The following is a 15840-nucleotide window of genomic DNA, read 5'->3' as shown; positions in this document are numbered from 1 at the left end:
TTGTTGTCATGAAGTTGGGAAAAGTGGCCATTCCTCTCTTTAGAGCCCTGGTGAGATCCCATGTGGAGTGGTGTGGACAATTCTGACATCCACAGGTGAAGAAGCACAAAAGTGGGTAGTGAACGAAGACCAGTTGAGGGCCACCAGATAGTGCCAGGGCTGGAGAATGTTTGCTAGAGGAGAGACTGAGACAGCTGGGATTCTGAAGTGACAAGGATGAGCTGGGGGATGTCAGGAGTTTGTGAGAGCCCAGCTGTTCTCAGCACTGCCCACATGAAGGAAAAGGGGGCAGGTGCACAAATGAAAGTGGATGGAATCCCTTGGGCAAAGGAGGCAAGAATTTTTCAGTGTGTGTGGATGGTCACTGAATGTAAGAGACAAGGTGGTCTCTTTTCTTTAATGTCCAAATCTCCACTGGCCACAGTCCTGGAAACCCTACTCTTACTTGAGGCTGCTTGAGGAAGGGGGCTGGAATCATTTGTGCTCTGGAGTTGCTGCCCAAGTGCATGATGTTATTGCTCTCTTTGCTGGGTGAACTCAAGAGTGCTGCTGGGAAGAGAATGTTTCAAGTGTGTGCCGACATGGAATGATTTTGACAGAGCAGTGCCCAGGAGAGAACTGTTGTGTCAAAGCCTTTGGTGTATCAGGTGATGGGCTTGTGTCATGTTCTGGAAGGTCCCAACTTGTCCTCTGTTTCCTGTGTCAGTGTTCGTTGTTACTGTTGGGGAGATATTTGCTAAGAACCATCCTTTGCTCCTTTTATATCCAACATAATGGTTGAGTGATGGCATTGCTCATGGTGAGGGTGTGAGGAATTCCAAAAAAAAGAGGAGGCAACTCAGGTTTTGATGCAAGAAGAATTTATTGAAGTGAAGGAATGATGGGAAAGAAGAAGCTGAATGAATTGGGTGTGAGGTACCACTAGAGCAACCATCAGCCCAGGTGCTTCTGGCAAGAGCTGTTGTGACCACACTGAGTTGGTGGTGTCAGGGGTGGTTCTCAGGTCCCTTAGCAGATGTAGCCGCCCCTTCTGCCATAGCAGCCCAGGCCTCCCAGCCCGTAGCCAAAGCCACCAGAGATGGGCTGTCCCTGGGCATTGAGTTCGCTACCAACGGCAGCCGAGGAGGTGGATCCAACGACAGTGTTCTGGGGGAAGGAGGTCATGATGGGTCCTGGCATGGTGACAAGCACAGGGGAAGGGTTGATGACAACGTGGGAGTCCTGGCATTGCAGGGCACAGGGCTCGTTGCAGCTGTTGGCCAGCGGGGTGGGTCCGCAGGGACGGCAGAGGTTGTTGCAGGCCATGGGTGTGGTGTGGAGGATTCCTGGAAGAGAGGGGAGTGAGAAAGGACAGGGGTGCAGGGTGCAAGGGGAGATGTGTCAGCATGTTGACAGAGTGTGGAGGCTGTTGTAGGGTTGTGAGGAGGTGTGGGGGCTGCTGAGGCTGGGGCCGAGCATGCTCTAAGAGAGGGCCCAGGGGTGCAGGAGCAGGAGGGTCAGGGGTTTGAGGCTCACCTGGTTGTCAGCAGAAGCAGAAGGCGTGAGGAGGAGTGTGTGAGGGACAGAGGTGCTGGGCTGGCTTTTATGCTGGTTCTGGAGGGGTGGGACCACCTTGTCCCTTGGCCTTGGGGCATTTTGCAGGATGCAGTTCCTGGCTGTCTCAGAATGATGGGTCATGTGGTGGGCAGCGTTTTCCATCCCACAACTCTACTGTGTCATGTCGTGCTTTTGAGTCCATGTCCATCTGACCTTGGCGGCAGCTTTCAAATGCAAGTATTAGAGACTAAAGGCTGTTGATGATGATGTTTTTTGTGGAGGGCTGTAGATGTGACCAAAGCTTTGGAGAGTGAGGTGTCATGAGTGAGGTCACCCCATGGCCCTGGTGTGCTGTGGTTTGTGGGTTCTTGTGGAGAGGGTCCTCATTCCCCAAAAGCCTAGTCAGGCTTATCTGGGCTTTGGGAATCTTCTGGAGGTGTACAGATGTTCCCTTCCATCACATTATCTCCCTCCCTATTCTGTTTTCAACATTCTAATCCCGTCTTTCTGCCAGTCCTTTCCTGCTGGATATGGGAACACAATCCCTGTGACGCCTCCCCTGCTGTCCAATGGCTTGTGTTGGTTCATCCATAGTGAGGGTCTCATTTGGATCCTGCTAAGTCAAAAGGAGGGATTCCATTGGTGGGCTCTGAGTGAAATCTAGTAAGGAAAATGGTGCAGGATAAGAAGACATGTGAGGAGCACTTGGAGGAACTGTAGACATTAACTTTAGAGAAAAAGAGGGTTGAACCTGTTAATCTCTAGAGGTACCTGAACAGAAATTATAATTTTGGTTTTGACTAGCATTAGTTTGTGATTTGTGATGTGGGGAGCGTCTTTCTCACCACAATGCTTCACTGTCACTTCCTGCTCTTAAGGCAGTGTCCATCCGACCTTGTTGGCAGCTTTTAAGTGAGAGTTGGTATTTGGGAGGATTTGCTTGGAGGGTGCGTGTCAGAGAAACCAGAATATACGACACAGGCCTAGGAAAAGTATGGGTGTCATCCGTGAGGTCATTTTGTGGCAGTTGTGTGGTTTAGTTTGTGCGTGTGTTGTGCAGAGGGGCCCCATTCCATCAGAGCCATGTCAGGCTGGTCTGGGCTTTGCAACTGTGTCGTGCATGAGGACCTGTCCCTTCCATCGCGGTCGTTCTTCCTTTAAAGTGTGAGTGTTTGAGAGCAAAGTCTGGTGTTGATGATGAGTGTCAAAGGGGACTTAAGACATGACCAATATTTGGAGACGTGCAGTGTCATCAGTGAGGTCAAAGTGTGCAACTCATATTTTTGGTTTTATCTGTGTGTTGTGGAGAGCGGCCCCAAACTATCCCTGGTCAGTCTGGCTGGTCTGGGATTTGCTTCTTTGCCAGGTATGAGCACCTGGACTCTTCCGTTCCATGTGAGCAGTGGGAGAGTTGCCTCCTCAGCAAGTTGGCAGATGGTGGAGTGTCTGAGGCACCACTTGGTCATTCCACCAGTCAGATGTGTCTGGCGTCTAGGGATGAAAGGAATCCCCTGCATTTTAAGAGTGGAAAGTGTGAAGTTCTGCATCTGGGCAGGAATGGGATTGGGCCTCAGGTCATGCTTTGGATTGAGAGACTGGAAAGTGTCTGCTGGAGAATAAAGAAACCAGAAGGTCTCAGTGTAGATTTTTTTCAAAAGATATCCCCTGTTTCTAAGACCAAATTCTGGAAATTTTTGCCATGAAGTGGTTAGAGGTGGCCGTTCCTCTCTTTAGAGCACTGGTGAGATCCCATGTGGAGTGGTGTGGACAGTTCAGACCTCCACAGGTGAAGAAGCACAAAAGTGCTGGGTTTCTGAAGAGACAAGGATGGGCAGGGGGATGTCAGGAGTTTGTGAGAACCCAGCTGTTCTCAGCACAGCTCACATGAATGAAAAGGGGGCAGGTGCACAAATGACAATGGATGGAATTCCCTTGGCAAAGGAGGCAAGAAGTTTTCAGTGTGTGTGGATGGTCACCGAATGTAAGAGACAACGGGATCCATTTTTTTTGGATGTCTAAAACTGCACTGGCCACAGTCCTGGAAACCCTACTCTTGCTTGAGTCTGCCTGAGGAAGGGGGATGGGAGCATTTACGCTCTGGAGTTGCTGCCCATTTGCATGATGCTTTTGCTCTGCTTGCTGGGAGGACTCAAGAATACAACTGGGAAGAGAATGTTCCAAAGTGGGTGCTGTCATGGACTGAATTTGGCAGAGCAGTGCACAGGAGGGAATTGTTGTGTCAAAGCATTTGGTGTATCAGGGGATGGGCTTGTGTCATGTTCTGGAAGGTCCCCCCTTGTCCTCTATTTCCTGTGTCCGTGTTGGTTGTTACTATTGGGGATATATTTACAAAGAACGAGTCTTTCCTCCTTTTATATCCATCATAATAGTCGAGTGCTGGCATTACACACCGTGAGGATGTGAGACCATTGGAATTCAAAAAAAAGAGGAGACAACTCAGGTTCTGATGCAAGAAGAATTTATTGAAGTGAAAGAATGATGAGAAAGAAGAAGCTGAAGGAGTTAGGTGTGAGGCAGAGGTAGATCGACCATAAGCCCAGGTACTTTGCTCGCAGGAGATATTGTCAGCAGACTGAGCTGGTGGTGTCAGGGATGGTGCTGAGGTCCCTTAGCAGATGTAGCCACCCCTTCTGCCATAGCAGCCCAGGCCTCCCAGCCCGTAGCCAAGCCCGTAGCCAAAGCCACCAGAGATGGGCTGTCCCTGGGCATTGAGTTCGCTACCAACGGCAGCCGAGGAGGTGGATCCGACGACAGTGTTCTGGGGGAAGGAGGTCATGATGGGTCCTGGCAGGGTGACCAGCACAGGGGAAGGGTTGATGATGACACGGGAATCCTGGCATTGCAGGGCACAGGGCTCGTTGCAGCTGTTAGCCAGCGGGGTGGGTCCGCAGGGACGGCAGAGGTTGTTGCAGGTCATGATTGTGGTGTAGAGGATTCCTGAAAGAGAGGGGAGTGAGAAAGGACAGAGGTGCGGGGTGCAAGGGGAGATGTGTCAGCGTGTTGAGAGAGTGGGGAGGCTGTTGTGGGGCTGTGAGGAGGCGTGAGGGCTGCTGAGGCTGGAGCTGAGCATGCAGGGAGAGAGGGCCCAGGGGTGCAGGAGCTGGAGGCTCAGGGGTTTGAGGCTCACCTGGTTGTCAGCAGGAGCAGAAGGTGTGAGGAGAAGTGTGTGAGGAACAGAGGTGCTTGGCTGGCTTTTATGTTGGTTCTGGAGGGGTGGGGCCACCTTGTCCCGTGGCCTTGGGGCATTTTGCAGGATGCAGTTCCTGGCTGTCTCAGAATGATGGGTCATGTGGTGGGGAGGGTTTTCCATCCCACAACTCTACTGTGTCATGTCGTGCTTTTGAGTCCGTGTCCATCTGACCTTGGCGGCAGCTTTTAAATGCAAGTATTAGAGACCAAAGGCTGTTGATGATGATGTTTTTTGTGGAGGGCTGTAGACATGACCAAAGCTTTGGAGAGTGAGGTGTCATGAGTGAGGTCACCCCATGGCCCTGGTGTGCTGTGGTTTGTGGGTTCTTGTGGAGAGGGTCCTCATTCCCCAAAAGCCTAGTCAGGCTTATCCGGCCTTTGGGAATCTTCTGGAGGTGACAGATGTCCCCTTCCATCACATTATCTCCCTCCCTATTCTGTTTTCAACATTCTAATTCCGTCTTTATGCCAGGCCTTTCCTGCTGGATATGGGAAAACAATCCCTGTGACGCCTCCCCTGCTGTCCAATGGCTTGTGTTGGTTCATCCGTAGTGAGGGTCTCATTTGGATCCTGCTAAGTCAAAAGGAGGGATTCCATTGGTGGGCTCTGAGTGAAATCTAGTAAGGAAAAGTGGTGCAGGATAAGAAGACATGTGAGGAGCACTTGGAGGAACTGTAGACATTAACTTTAGAGAAAAAGAGGGTTGAACCTGTTACTCTCTAGAGGTACCTGAACAGAAATTATAATTTTGGTTTTGACTAGCATTAGTTTGTGATTTGTGATGTGGGGAGCGTCTTTCTCACCACAATGCTTCACTGTCACTTCCTGCTCTTAAGGCAGTGTCCATCCGACCTTGTTGGCAGCTTTTAAGTGAGAGTTGGTATTTGGGAGGATTTGCTTGGAGGGTGCGTGTCAGAGAAACCAGAATATACGACACAGGCCTAGGAAAAGTATGGGTGTCATCCGTGAGGTCATTTTGTGGCAGTTGTGTGGTTTAGTTTGTGCGTGTGTTGTGCAGAGGGGCCCCATTCCATCAGAGCCATGTCAGGCTGGTCTGGGCTTTGCAACTGTGTCGTGCATGAGGACCTGTCCCTTCCATCGCGGTCGTTCTTCCTTTAAAGTGTGAGTGTTTGAGAGCAAAGTCTGGTGTTGATGATGAGTGTCAAAGGGGACTTAAGACATGACCAATATTTGGAGACGTGCAGTGTCATCAGTGAGGTCAAAGTGTGCAACTCATATTTTTGGTTTTATCTGTGTGTTGTGGAGAGCGGCCCCAAACTATCCCAGGTCAGTCTGGCTGGTCTGGGATTTGCTTCTTTGCCAGGTGTGAGCACCTGGACTCTTCCGTTCCATGTGAGCAGTGGGAGAGTTGCCTCCTCAGCAAGTTGGCAGATGGTGGAGTGTCTGAGGCACCACTTGGTCATTCCACCAGTCAGATGTGTCTGGCGTCTAGGGATGAAAGGAATCCCCTGCATTTTAAGAGTGGAAAGTGTGAAGTTCTGCATCTGGGCAGGAATGGGATTGGGCCTCAGGTCATGCTTTGGATTGAGAGACTGGAAAGTGTCTGCTGGAGAATAAAGAAACCAGAAGGTCTCAGTGTAGATTTTTTTCAAAAGATATCCCCTGTTTCTAAGACCAAATTCTGGAAATTTTTGCCATGAAGTGGTTAGAGTTGGCCGTTCCTCTCTTTAGAGCACTGGTGAGATCCCATGTGGAGTGGTGTGGACAGTTCAGACCTCCACAGGTGAAGAAGCACAAAAGTGCTGGGTTTCTGAAGAGACAAGGATGGGCAGGGGGATGTCAGGAGTTTGTGAGAACCCAGCTGTTCTCAGCACAGCTCACATGAATGAAAAGAGGGCAGGTGCACAAATGACAATGGATGGAAGTCCCTTGGCGAAGGAGGCAAGAAGTTTTCAGTGTGTGTGGATGGTCACCGAATGTAAGAGACAACGGGATTCATTTTTTTTGGATGTCTAAAACTGCACTGGCCACAGTCCTGGAAACCCTACTCTTGCTTGAGTCTGCCTGAGGAAGGGGGATGGGAGCATTTACGCTCTGGAGTTGCTGCCCATTTGCATGATGCTTTTGCTCTGCTTGCTGGGAGGACTCAAGAATACAACTGGGAAGAGAATGTTCCAAAGTGGGTGCTGTCATGGAGTGAATTTGGCAGAGCAGTGCACAGGAGGGAATTGTTGTGTCAAAGCCTTTGGTGTATCAGGGGATGGGCTTGTGTCATGTTCTGGAAGGTCCCCCCTTGTCCTCTGTTTCCTGTGTCCGTGTTGGTTGTTACTATTGGGGATATATTTACAAAGAACGAGTCTTTCCTCCTTTTATATCCATCATAATAGTCGAGTGCTGGCATTACACACCGTGAGGATGTGAGACCATTGGAATTCAAAAAAAAGAGGAGACAACTCAGGTTCTGATGCAAGAAGAATTTATTGAAGTGAAAGAATGATGAGAAAGAAGAAGCTGAAGGAATTGGGTGTGAGGCAGAAGTAGAGCAACCATCAGCCCAGGTACTTTGCTCGCAGGAGATATTGTTAGCAGACTGAGCTGGTGGTGTCAGGGATGGTGCTGAGGTCCCTTAGCAGATGTAGCCGCCCCTTCTGCCATAGCAGCCCAGGCCTCCCAGCCCGTAGCCAAAGCCACCAGAGATGGGCTGTCCCTGGGCATTGAGTTCGCTACCAACGGCAGCCGAGGAGGTGGATCCGACGACGGTGTTCTGGGGGAAGGAGGTCATGATGGGTCCTGGCAGGGTGACCAGCACAGGGGAAGGGTTGATGATGACACGGGAATCCTGGCATTGCAGGGCACAGGGCTCGTTGCAGCTGTTAGCCAGCGGGGTGGGTCCGCAGGGACGGCAGAGGTTGTTGCAGGTCATGATTGTGGTGTAGAGGATTCCTGAAAGAGAGGGGAGTGAGAAAGGACAGAGGTGCGGGGTGCAATGGGAGATGTGTCAGCGTGTTGAGAGAGTGTGGAGGCTGTTGTGGGGCTGTGAGGAGGCGTGAGGGCTGCTGAGGCTGGAGCTGAGCATGCAGGGAGAGAGGGCCCAGGGGTGCAGGAGCTGGAGGCTCAGGGGTTTGAGGCTCACCTGGTTGTCAGCAGGAGCAGAAGGTGTGAGGAGAAGTGTGTGAGGAACAGAGGTGCTTGGCTGGCTTTTATGTTGGTTCTGGAGGGGTGGGGCCACCTTGTCCCGTGGCCTTGGGGCATTTTGCAGGTAACATTTCCTGGCTGTCTCAGAATGATGGGTCATGTGGTGGGGAGGGTTTTCCATCCCTCAATTCTGCAGTGTCATGTCCTGCTTTTGAGTCCGTGTCCATCTGACCTTGGCGGCAGCTTTTAAATGCAAGTATTAGAGACCAAAGGCTGTTGATGATGATGTTTTTTGTGGAGGGCTGTAGACATGACCAAAGCTTTGGAGAGTGAGGTGTCATGAGTGAGGTCACCCCATGGCCCTGGTGTGCTGTGGTTTGTGGGTTCTTGTGGAGAGGGTCCTCATTCCCCAAAAGCCTAGTCAGGCTCATCTGGCCTTTGGGGCTCTTCTGAGGTTGACACATATTCCGTTCCTTCACATTCTCTCCCTCCCTATCCTGTTGCCAACTTTCTAAATCTGTCTGTATGCCAGGCCTTTCCTGCTGGATATGGGAAAACAATCCCTGTGTCGCCTCCCCTGCTGTCCAGTGGCTTGTGTTGGTTCATCCATAGCGAGGGTCTCATTTGGGCCCTGCAAGGTGAGACTGAGGGGTCCCATTGGTGGGTTCTGAGTGAAATCTAGAAGGGAAAAGTGGTGCAGCATAGGAGGAAGACTTGTGAGGAGTAGTTGGAGGAACTGCAGATATTCATTTTTGAGAAAAACAGGGCTGGACTTGTTACTCTGTAGAGTTACCTGAACGGAAACTCTAATGTCGGTTTTCTCTGGCAAAAGTTGTGAACTGTGATCTGTGGAGTGCTTTTATCGCTGCAATCCTTTACTGTCATGTTCTGGTCTTGTGGCCATGTCCCTCCGACCTGGGTGGTTGCTTTACAGGGAGAGTTGGTGTCTGGGAGGATTTGCTGGGAAGGTGCATGTTAAAGAAACTGGATTATACAACAGAAGCATAAGAAAAGTAAGGATGTCATCAGTGAGGTCATTTTGTGGCAGTTGTGTGGTTTAGTTTGCGGGTGTGTTATGAAGAGGGGCCCCATTCCATCAGAGCCATGTCAGGCTGTTCTGGTCTTTGCAACTGTGTCGTGCATGAGGCGCTGCCCCTTCCATCACAGTCTTTCTTCCTTTAAAGTGGGAGTATTTGAAAGCAAAGTCTGCTGTTGATGATGCATGTGAAAGGGGACTGAAGATGTGACCAATATTTGGAGAGGTGCCGTATCATCAGTGAGTCAACGTCATGGAACTCACGGTTGTGGGTTTACTGTGATAAGGGGCCCCAAACTATCCCAGGTCGGTCCGGCTGGTCTGGGCTATGAATCTGTGCCAGGTGTGAGCCCCTGGACTCTTCCGTTCCATGTGGGCAGTGGGAGAGTTGCCTCCTCAGCAAGTTGGCAGATGGTGGAGTGTCTGAGGCACCACTTGGTCATTCCACCAGTCAGATGTGTCTGGGGTCTCATGGTGAAAGGAATCTCCTGCATTTCAAGATCAGAATAGGTGAAGTTCTGCATCTGGGCAGGAATGGCATTGGGCTCCAGATCATGCTGTCGACCGAGAGAGTGGAAAGCAGCTGTTGGAGAAGACAGAAATCACAAGGTCACAGTGGAGCTTTCCTTCAAAGGATGTCAGCCATCTCCAAGACAGAATTCTGAAACTTGTTGCCATGAATTTGAGAGAAGTGGCTGTTCCTCTCTTTAGAGCACTGGGTAGATCCCATGTGGAGTGGTGTGGACAGTTCAGACCTCCAGAGGTGAAGAAGCACAATAGTGGGTGGTGAAGGAAGACCGTTTGGGGGCCACCAGATAGTGCCAGGGCTGGAGAATGTTTGCTAGAGGAGAGACTGAGAGAGCTGGGATTCTGAAGAGACAAAGATGGGCAGGGGGACGTCAGGAGTTTGTGAGAGCCCTGCTATTCTCAGCAGTGCATATCTTAAATGAAAGAGGGCGAAAGCAAAAATGAAAGTGGATGGAAGTCCCTGGGCAAAGGAGGCAAGAATATTTCAGTGTGTAGATGGTCACAGAGTGTAAGAGACAACAGGGTCTCTTTTCTTTAATGTCCAAAACTGCTCTGGCCACAGTCCTGGAAACCCTACTCTTACTTGAGGCTGCTTGAGGAAGGGGGCTGGAATCATATGCACTCTGGAGTTGCTGCCCAAGTGCATGATGTTATTGCCCTGTTTGCTGGGAGGACTCAAGAGTGCTGCTGAGAAGAGAATGTTTCAAAGTGCGTGCTGGCATGGAGTGATTTTGGCAGAGCAGTGCCCAGGAGAGAATTGTTGTGTCAAGGTCTTTGGTGTATCAGGTGATGGGCTTGTGTCATGTTCTGGAAGGTCCCCCCTTGTCCTCTGTTTCCTGTGTCAGTGTTGGTTGTTACTGTTGGAGAGGTATTTGCTAAGAACGGTTCTTTCCTCCTTTTATATCCATCATAATGGTTGCGTGCTGGCTTTACACGCCGTGAGGATGTGAGATCATTGGAATTCCAAAAAAACAAGGGGACAACTCAGGTTCTGATGCAAGAAGAATTTATTGAAGTACTAGAATGATGGGAAAGAAGAAGCTGAAGGAATTGGGTGTGAGGTACAAGTAGAACAACCATCAGCCCAGGTGCTTGTCTTGCAGGAATTGCTGCCAGAGCCTCGAGCTGGTGTGTCAGAGGTGGTGCCGAGGTCCCTTAGCAGATGTAGCCACCCCTTCTGCCGTAGCAGCCCAGGCCTCCCAGCCCGTAGCCAAAGCCACCAGAGATGGGCTGTCCCTGGGCATTGAGTTCGCTACCGACGGCAGCCGAGGAGGTGGATCCGACGACGGTGTTCTGGGGGAAGGAGGTCATGATGGGGCCTGGCAGGGTGATCAGCACAGGGGCAGGGTCAATGATGACACGGGAATCCTGGCATTGCAGGGCACAGGGCTCGTTGCAGCTGTTGGCCAGCGGGGTGGGTCCGCAGGGACGGCAGAGGTTGTTGCAGGCCATGGGTGTGGTGTGGAGGATTCCTGGAAGAGAGGGGAGTGAGAAAGGACAGGGGTGCAGGGTGCAAGGGGAGATGTGTCAGCATGTTGACAGAGTGTGGAGGCTGTTGTAGGGTTGTGAGGAGGTGTGGGGGCTGCTGAGGCTGGGGCTGAGCATGCAGGGAGAGAAGGCCCATGGGTGCAGGAGCAGGAGGGTCAGGGGTTTGAGGCTCACCTGGTTGTCAGCAGGAGCAGAAGGTGTGAGGAGAAGTGTGTGAGGAACAGAGGTGCTTGGCTGGCTTTTATGTTGGTTCTGGAGGGGTGGGGCCACCTTGTCCCGTGGCCTTGGGGCATTTTGCAGGTAACATTTCCTGGCTGTCTCAGAATGATGGGTCATGTGGTGGGGAGGGTTTTCCATCCCTCAATTCTGCAGTGTCATGTCCTGCTTTTGAGTCCGTGTCCATCTGACCTTGACGGCGGCTTTTAAATGCAAGTATTAGAGACCAAAGGCTGGTGATGATGATGTTTTTTGTGGAGGGCTGTAGACATGACCAAAGCTTTGGAGAGTGAGGTGTCATGAGTGAGGTCACCCCATGGCCCTGGTGTGCTGTGGTTTGTGGGTTCTTGTGGAGAGGGTCCTCATTCCCCAAAAGCCTAGTCAGGCTCATCTGGCCTTTGGGGCTCTTCTGAGGTTGACACATATTCCGTTCCTTCACATTCTCTCCCTCCCTATCCTGTTGCCAACTTTCTAAATCTGTCTGTATGCCAGGCCTTTCCTGCTGGATATGGGAAAACAATCCCTGTGTCGCCTCCCCTGCTGTCCAATGGCTTGTGTTGGTTCATCCATAGCGAGGGTCTCATTTGGGCCCTGCAAGGTGAGACTGAGGGGTCCCATTGGTGGGTTCTGAGTGAAATCTAGAAGGGAAAAGTGGTGCAGCATAGGAGGAAGACTTGTGAGGAGTAGTTGGAGGAACTGCAGATATTCATTTTTGAGAAAAACAGGGCTGGACTTGTTACTCTGTAGAGTTACCTGAACGGAAACTCTAATGTCGGTTTTCTCTGGCAAAAGTTGTGAATTGTGATCTGTGGAGTGCTTTTATCGCCGCAATCCTTTACTGTCATGTTCTGGTCTTGTGGCCATGTCCCTCCGACCTGGGTGGTTGCTTTACAGGGAGAGTTGGTGTCTGGGAGGATTTGCTGGGAAGGTGCATGTTAAAGAAACTGGATTATACAACAGAAGCATAAGAAAAGTAAGGATGTCATCAGTGAGGTCATTTTGTGGCAGTTGTGTGGTTTAGTTTGCGGGTGTGTTATGAAGAGGGGCCCCATTCCATCAGAGCCATGTCAGGCTGTTCTGGGCTTTGCAACATGAGGCGCTGCCCCTTCCATCACAGTCTTTCTTCCTTTAAAGTGGGAGTATTTGAAAGCAAAGTCTGCTGTTGATGATGCATGTGAAAGGGGACTGAAGATGTGACCAATATTTGGAGAGGTGCCGTATCATCAGTGAGTCAACGTCATGGAACTCACGGTTGTGGGTTTACTGTGATAAGGGGCCCCAAACTATCCCAGGTCGGTCCGGCTGGTCTGGGCTATGAATCTGTGCCAGGTGTGAGCCCCTGGACTCTTCCGTTCCATGTGGGCAGTGGGAGAGTTGCCTCCTCAGCAAGTTGGCAGATGGTGGAGTGTCTGAGGCACCACTTGGTCATTCCACCAGTCAGATGTGTCTGGGGTCTCATGGTGAAAGGAATCTCCTGCATTTCAAGATCAGAATAGGTGAAGTTCTGCATCTGGGCAGGAATGGCATTGGGCTCCAGATCATGCTGTCGACCGAGAGAGTGGAAAGCAGCTGTTGGAGAAGACAGAAATCACAAGGTCACAGTGGAGCTTTCCTTCAAAGGATGTCAGCCATCTCCAAGACAGAATTCTGAAACTTGTTGCCATGAATTTGAGAGAAGTGGCTGTTCCTCTCTTTAGAGCACTGGGTAGATCCCATGTGGAGTGGTGTGGACAGTTCAGACCTCCAGAGGTGAAGAAGCACAATAGTGGGTGGTGAAGGAAGACCGTTTGGGGGCCACCAGATAGTGCCAGGGCTGGAGAATGTTTGCTAGAGGAGAGACTGAGAGAGCTGGGATTCTGAAGAGACAAAGATGGGCAGGGGGACGTCAGGAGTTTGTGAGAGCCCTGCTATTCTCAGCAGTGCATATCTTAAATGAAAGAGGGCGAAAGCAAAAATGAAAGTGGATGGAAGTCCCTGGGCAAAGGAGGCAAGAATATTTCAGTGTGTAGATGGTCACAGAGTGTAAGAGACAACAGGGTCTCTTTTCTTTAATGTCCAAAACTGCTCTGGCCACAGTCCTGGAAACCCTACTCTTACTTGAGGCTGCTTGAGGAAGGGGGCTGGAATCATATGCACTCTGGAGTTGCTGCCCAAGTGCATGATGTTATTGCCCTGTTTGCTGGGAGGACTCAAGAGTGCTGCTGAGAAGAGAATGTTTCAAAGTGCGTGCTGGCATGGAGTGATTTTGGCAGAGCAGTGCCCAGGAGAGAATTGTTGTGTCAAGGTCTTTGGTGTATCAGGTGATGGGCTTGTGTCATGTTCTGGAAGGTCCCCCCTTGTCCTCTGTTTCCTGTGTCAGTGTTGGTTGTTACTGTTGGAGAGGTATTTGCTAAGAACGGTTCTTTCCTCCTTTTATATCCATCATAATGGTTGCGTGCTGGCTTTACACGCCGTGAGGATGTGAGATCATTGGAATTCCAAAAAAACAAGGGGACAACTCAGGTTCTGATGCAAGAAGAATTTATTGAAGTACTAGAATGATGGGAAAGAAGAAGCTGAAGGAATTGGGTGTGAGGTACAAGTAGAACAACCATCAGCCCAGGTGCTTGTCTTGCAGGAGTTGCTGCCAGAGCCTCGAGCTGGTGTGTCAGAGGTGGTGCCGAGGTCCCTTAGCAGATGTAGCCACCCCTTCTGCCATAGCAGCCCAGGCCTCCCAGCCCGTAGCCAAAGCCACCAGAGATGGGCTGTCCCTGGGCATTGAGTTCGCTACCGACGGCAGCCGAGGAGGTGGATCCGACGACGGTGTTCTGGGGGAAGGAGGTCATGATGGGGCCTGGCAGGGTGATCAGCACAGGGGCAGGGTCAATGATGACACGGGAATCCTGGCATTGCAGGGCACAGGGCTCGTTGCAGCTGTTGGCCAGCGGGGTGGGTCCGCAGGGACGGCAGAGGTTGTTGCAGGCCATGGGTGTGGTGTGGAGGATTCCTGGAAGAGAGGGGAGTGAGAAAGGACAGGGGTGCAGGGTGCAAGGGGAGATGTGTCAGCATGTTGAGAGAGTGTGGAGGCTGTTGTAGGGTTGTGAGGAGGTGTGGGGGCTGCTGAGGCTGGGGCTGAGCATGCAGGGAGAGAAGGCCCATGGGTGCAGGAGCTGGAGGGTCAGGGGTTTGAGGCTCACCTGGTTGTCAGCAGGAGCAGAAGGTGTGAGGAGAAGTGTGTGAGGAACAGAGGTGCTTGGCTGGCTTTTATGTTGGTTCTGGAGGGGTGGGGCCACCTTGTCCCGTGGCCTTGGGGCATTTTGCAGGTAACATTTCCTGGCTGTCTCAGAATGATGGGTCATGTGGTGGGGAGGGTTTTCCATCCCTCAATTCTGCAGTGTCATGTCCTGCTTTTGAGTCCGTGTCCATCTGACCTTGACGGCGGCTTTTAAATGCAAGTATTAGAGACCAAAGGCTGGTGATGATGATGTTTTTTGTGGAGGGCTGTAGACATGACCAAAGCTTTGGAGAGTGAGGTGTCATGAGTGAGGTCACCCCATGGCCCTGGTGTGCTGTGGTTTGTGGGTTCTTGTGGAGAGGGTCCTCATTCCCCAAAAGCCTAGTCAGGCTCATCTGGCCTTTGGGGCTCTTCTGAGGTTGACACATATTCCGTTCCTTCACATTCTCTCCCTCCCTATCCTGTTGCCAACTTTCTAAATCTGTCTGTATGCCAGGCCTTTCCTGCTGGATATGGGAAAACAATCCCTGTGTCGCCTCCCCTGCTGTCCAATGGCTTGTGTTGGTTCATCCATAGCGAGGGTCTCATTTGGGCCCTGCAAGGTGAGACTGAGGGGTCCCATTGGTGGGTTCTGAGTGAAATCTAGAAGGGAAAAGTGGTGCAGCATAGGAGGAAGACTTGTGAGGAGTAGTTGGAGGAACTGCAGATATTCATTTTTGAGAAAAACAGGGCTGGACTTGTTACTCTGTAGAGTTACCTGAACGGAAACTCTAATGTCGTTTTTCTCTGGCAAAAGTTGTGAATTGTGATCTGTGGAGTGCTTTTATCGCCGCAATCCTTTACTGTCATGTTCTGGTCTTGTGGCCATGTCCCTCCGACCTGGGTGGTTGCTTTACAGGGAGAGTTGGTGTCTGGGAGGATTTGCTGGGAAGGTGCATGTTAAAGAAACTGGATTATACAACAGAAGCATAAGAAAAGTAAGGATGTCATCAGTGAGGTCATTTTGTGGCAGTTGTGTGGTTTAGTTTGCGGGTGTGTTATGAAGAGGGGCCCCATTCCATCAGAGCCATGTCAGGCTGTTCTGGGCTTTGCAACATGAGGCGCTGCCCCTTCCATCACAGTCTTTCTTCCTTTAAAGTGGGAGTATTTGAAAGCAAAGTCTGCTGTTGATGATGCATGTGAAAGGGGACTGAAGATGTGACCAATATTTGGAGAGGTGCCGTATCATCAGTGAGTCAACGTCATGGAACTCACGGTTGTGGGTTTACTGTGATAAGGGGCCCCCAAACTATCCCAGGTCGGTCCGGCTGGTCTGGGCTATGAATCTGTGCCAGGTGTGAGCCCCTGGACTCTTCCGTTCCATGTGGGCAGTGGGAGAGTTGCCTCCTCAGCAAGTTGGCAGATGGTGGAGTGTCTGAGGCACCACTTGGTCATTCCACCAGTCAGATGTGTCTGGGGTCTCATGGTGAAAGGAATCTCCTGCATTTCAAGATCAGAATAGGTGAAGTTCTGCAT

General features: G+C 51.0%; 5 protein-coding genes across 5 annotated transcripts; all 5 read right to left on the bottom strand.

The window, feature by feature from the left end:
• Positions 1 to 1008: 1008 nt before the first annotated feature.
• On the bottom strand, positions 1009 to 1305 carry LOC102099792 (feather beta keratin-like). Its single transcript, XM_005516855.3, has one exon. The coding sequence runs from the start codon at positions 1303 to 1305 to the stop codon at positions 1009 to 1011; it is 297 nt and encodes a 98-aa protein (XP_005516912.2).
• A 2860-nt stretch (positions 1306 to 4165) lies between these two features.
• On the bottom strand, positions 4166 to 4474 carry LOC148184990 (feather beta keratin-like). The gene has a single exon (XM_088055857.1). It carries the CDS (start codon positions 4472 to 4474, stop codon positions 4166 to 4168), a length of 309 nt encoding a protein of 102 aa, XP_087911983.1.
• A 2860-nt stretch (positions 4475 to 7334) lies between these two features.
• On the bottom strand, positions 7335 to 7631 carry LOC148184989 (feather beta keratin-like). Its single transcript, XM_088062966.1, has one exon. The coding sequence runs from the start codon at positions 7629 to 7631 to the stop codon at positions 7335 to 7337; it is 297 nt and encodes a 98-aa protein (XP_087919092.1).
• Positions 7632 to 10562: 2931 nt separating this feature from the next.
• Positions 10563 to 10859, bottom strand: LOC148184988 (feather beta keratin-like). The gene has a single exon (XM_088064605.1). It carries the CDS (start codon positions 10857 to 10859, stop codon positions 10563 to 10565), a length of 297 nt encoding a protein of 98 aa, XP_087920731.1.
• A 2921-nt stretch (positions 10860 to 13780) lies between these two features.
• Positions 13781 to 14077, bottom strand: LOC148184987 (feather beta keratin-like). The gene has a single exon (XM_088063625.1). It carries the CDS (start codon positions 14075 to 14077, stop codon positions 13781 to 13783), a length of 297 nt encoding a protein of 98 aa, XP_087919751.1.
• Positions 14078 to 15840: the final 1763 nt, after the last annotated feature.

The sequence above is a fragment of the Pseudopodoces humilis genome, chromosome 1 (assembly GCF_049639895.1).
Source record: "Pseudopodoces humilis isolate 2021_Gansu_Grassland_sample_001 chromosome 1, ASM4963989v1, whole genome shotgun sequence".
Classification (NCBI taxonomy): Eukaryota; Metazoa; Chordata; class Aves; order Passeriformes; family Paridae; genus Pseudopodoces; species Pseudopodoces humilis.
This window is presented reverse-complemented; position numbering and strand designations above follow the sequence as displayed.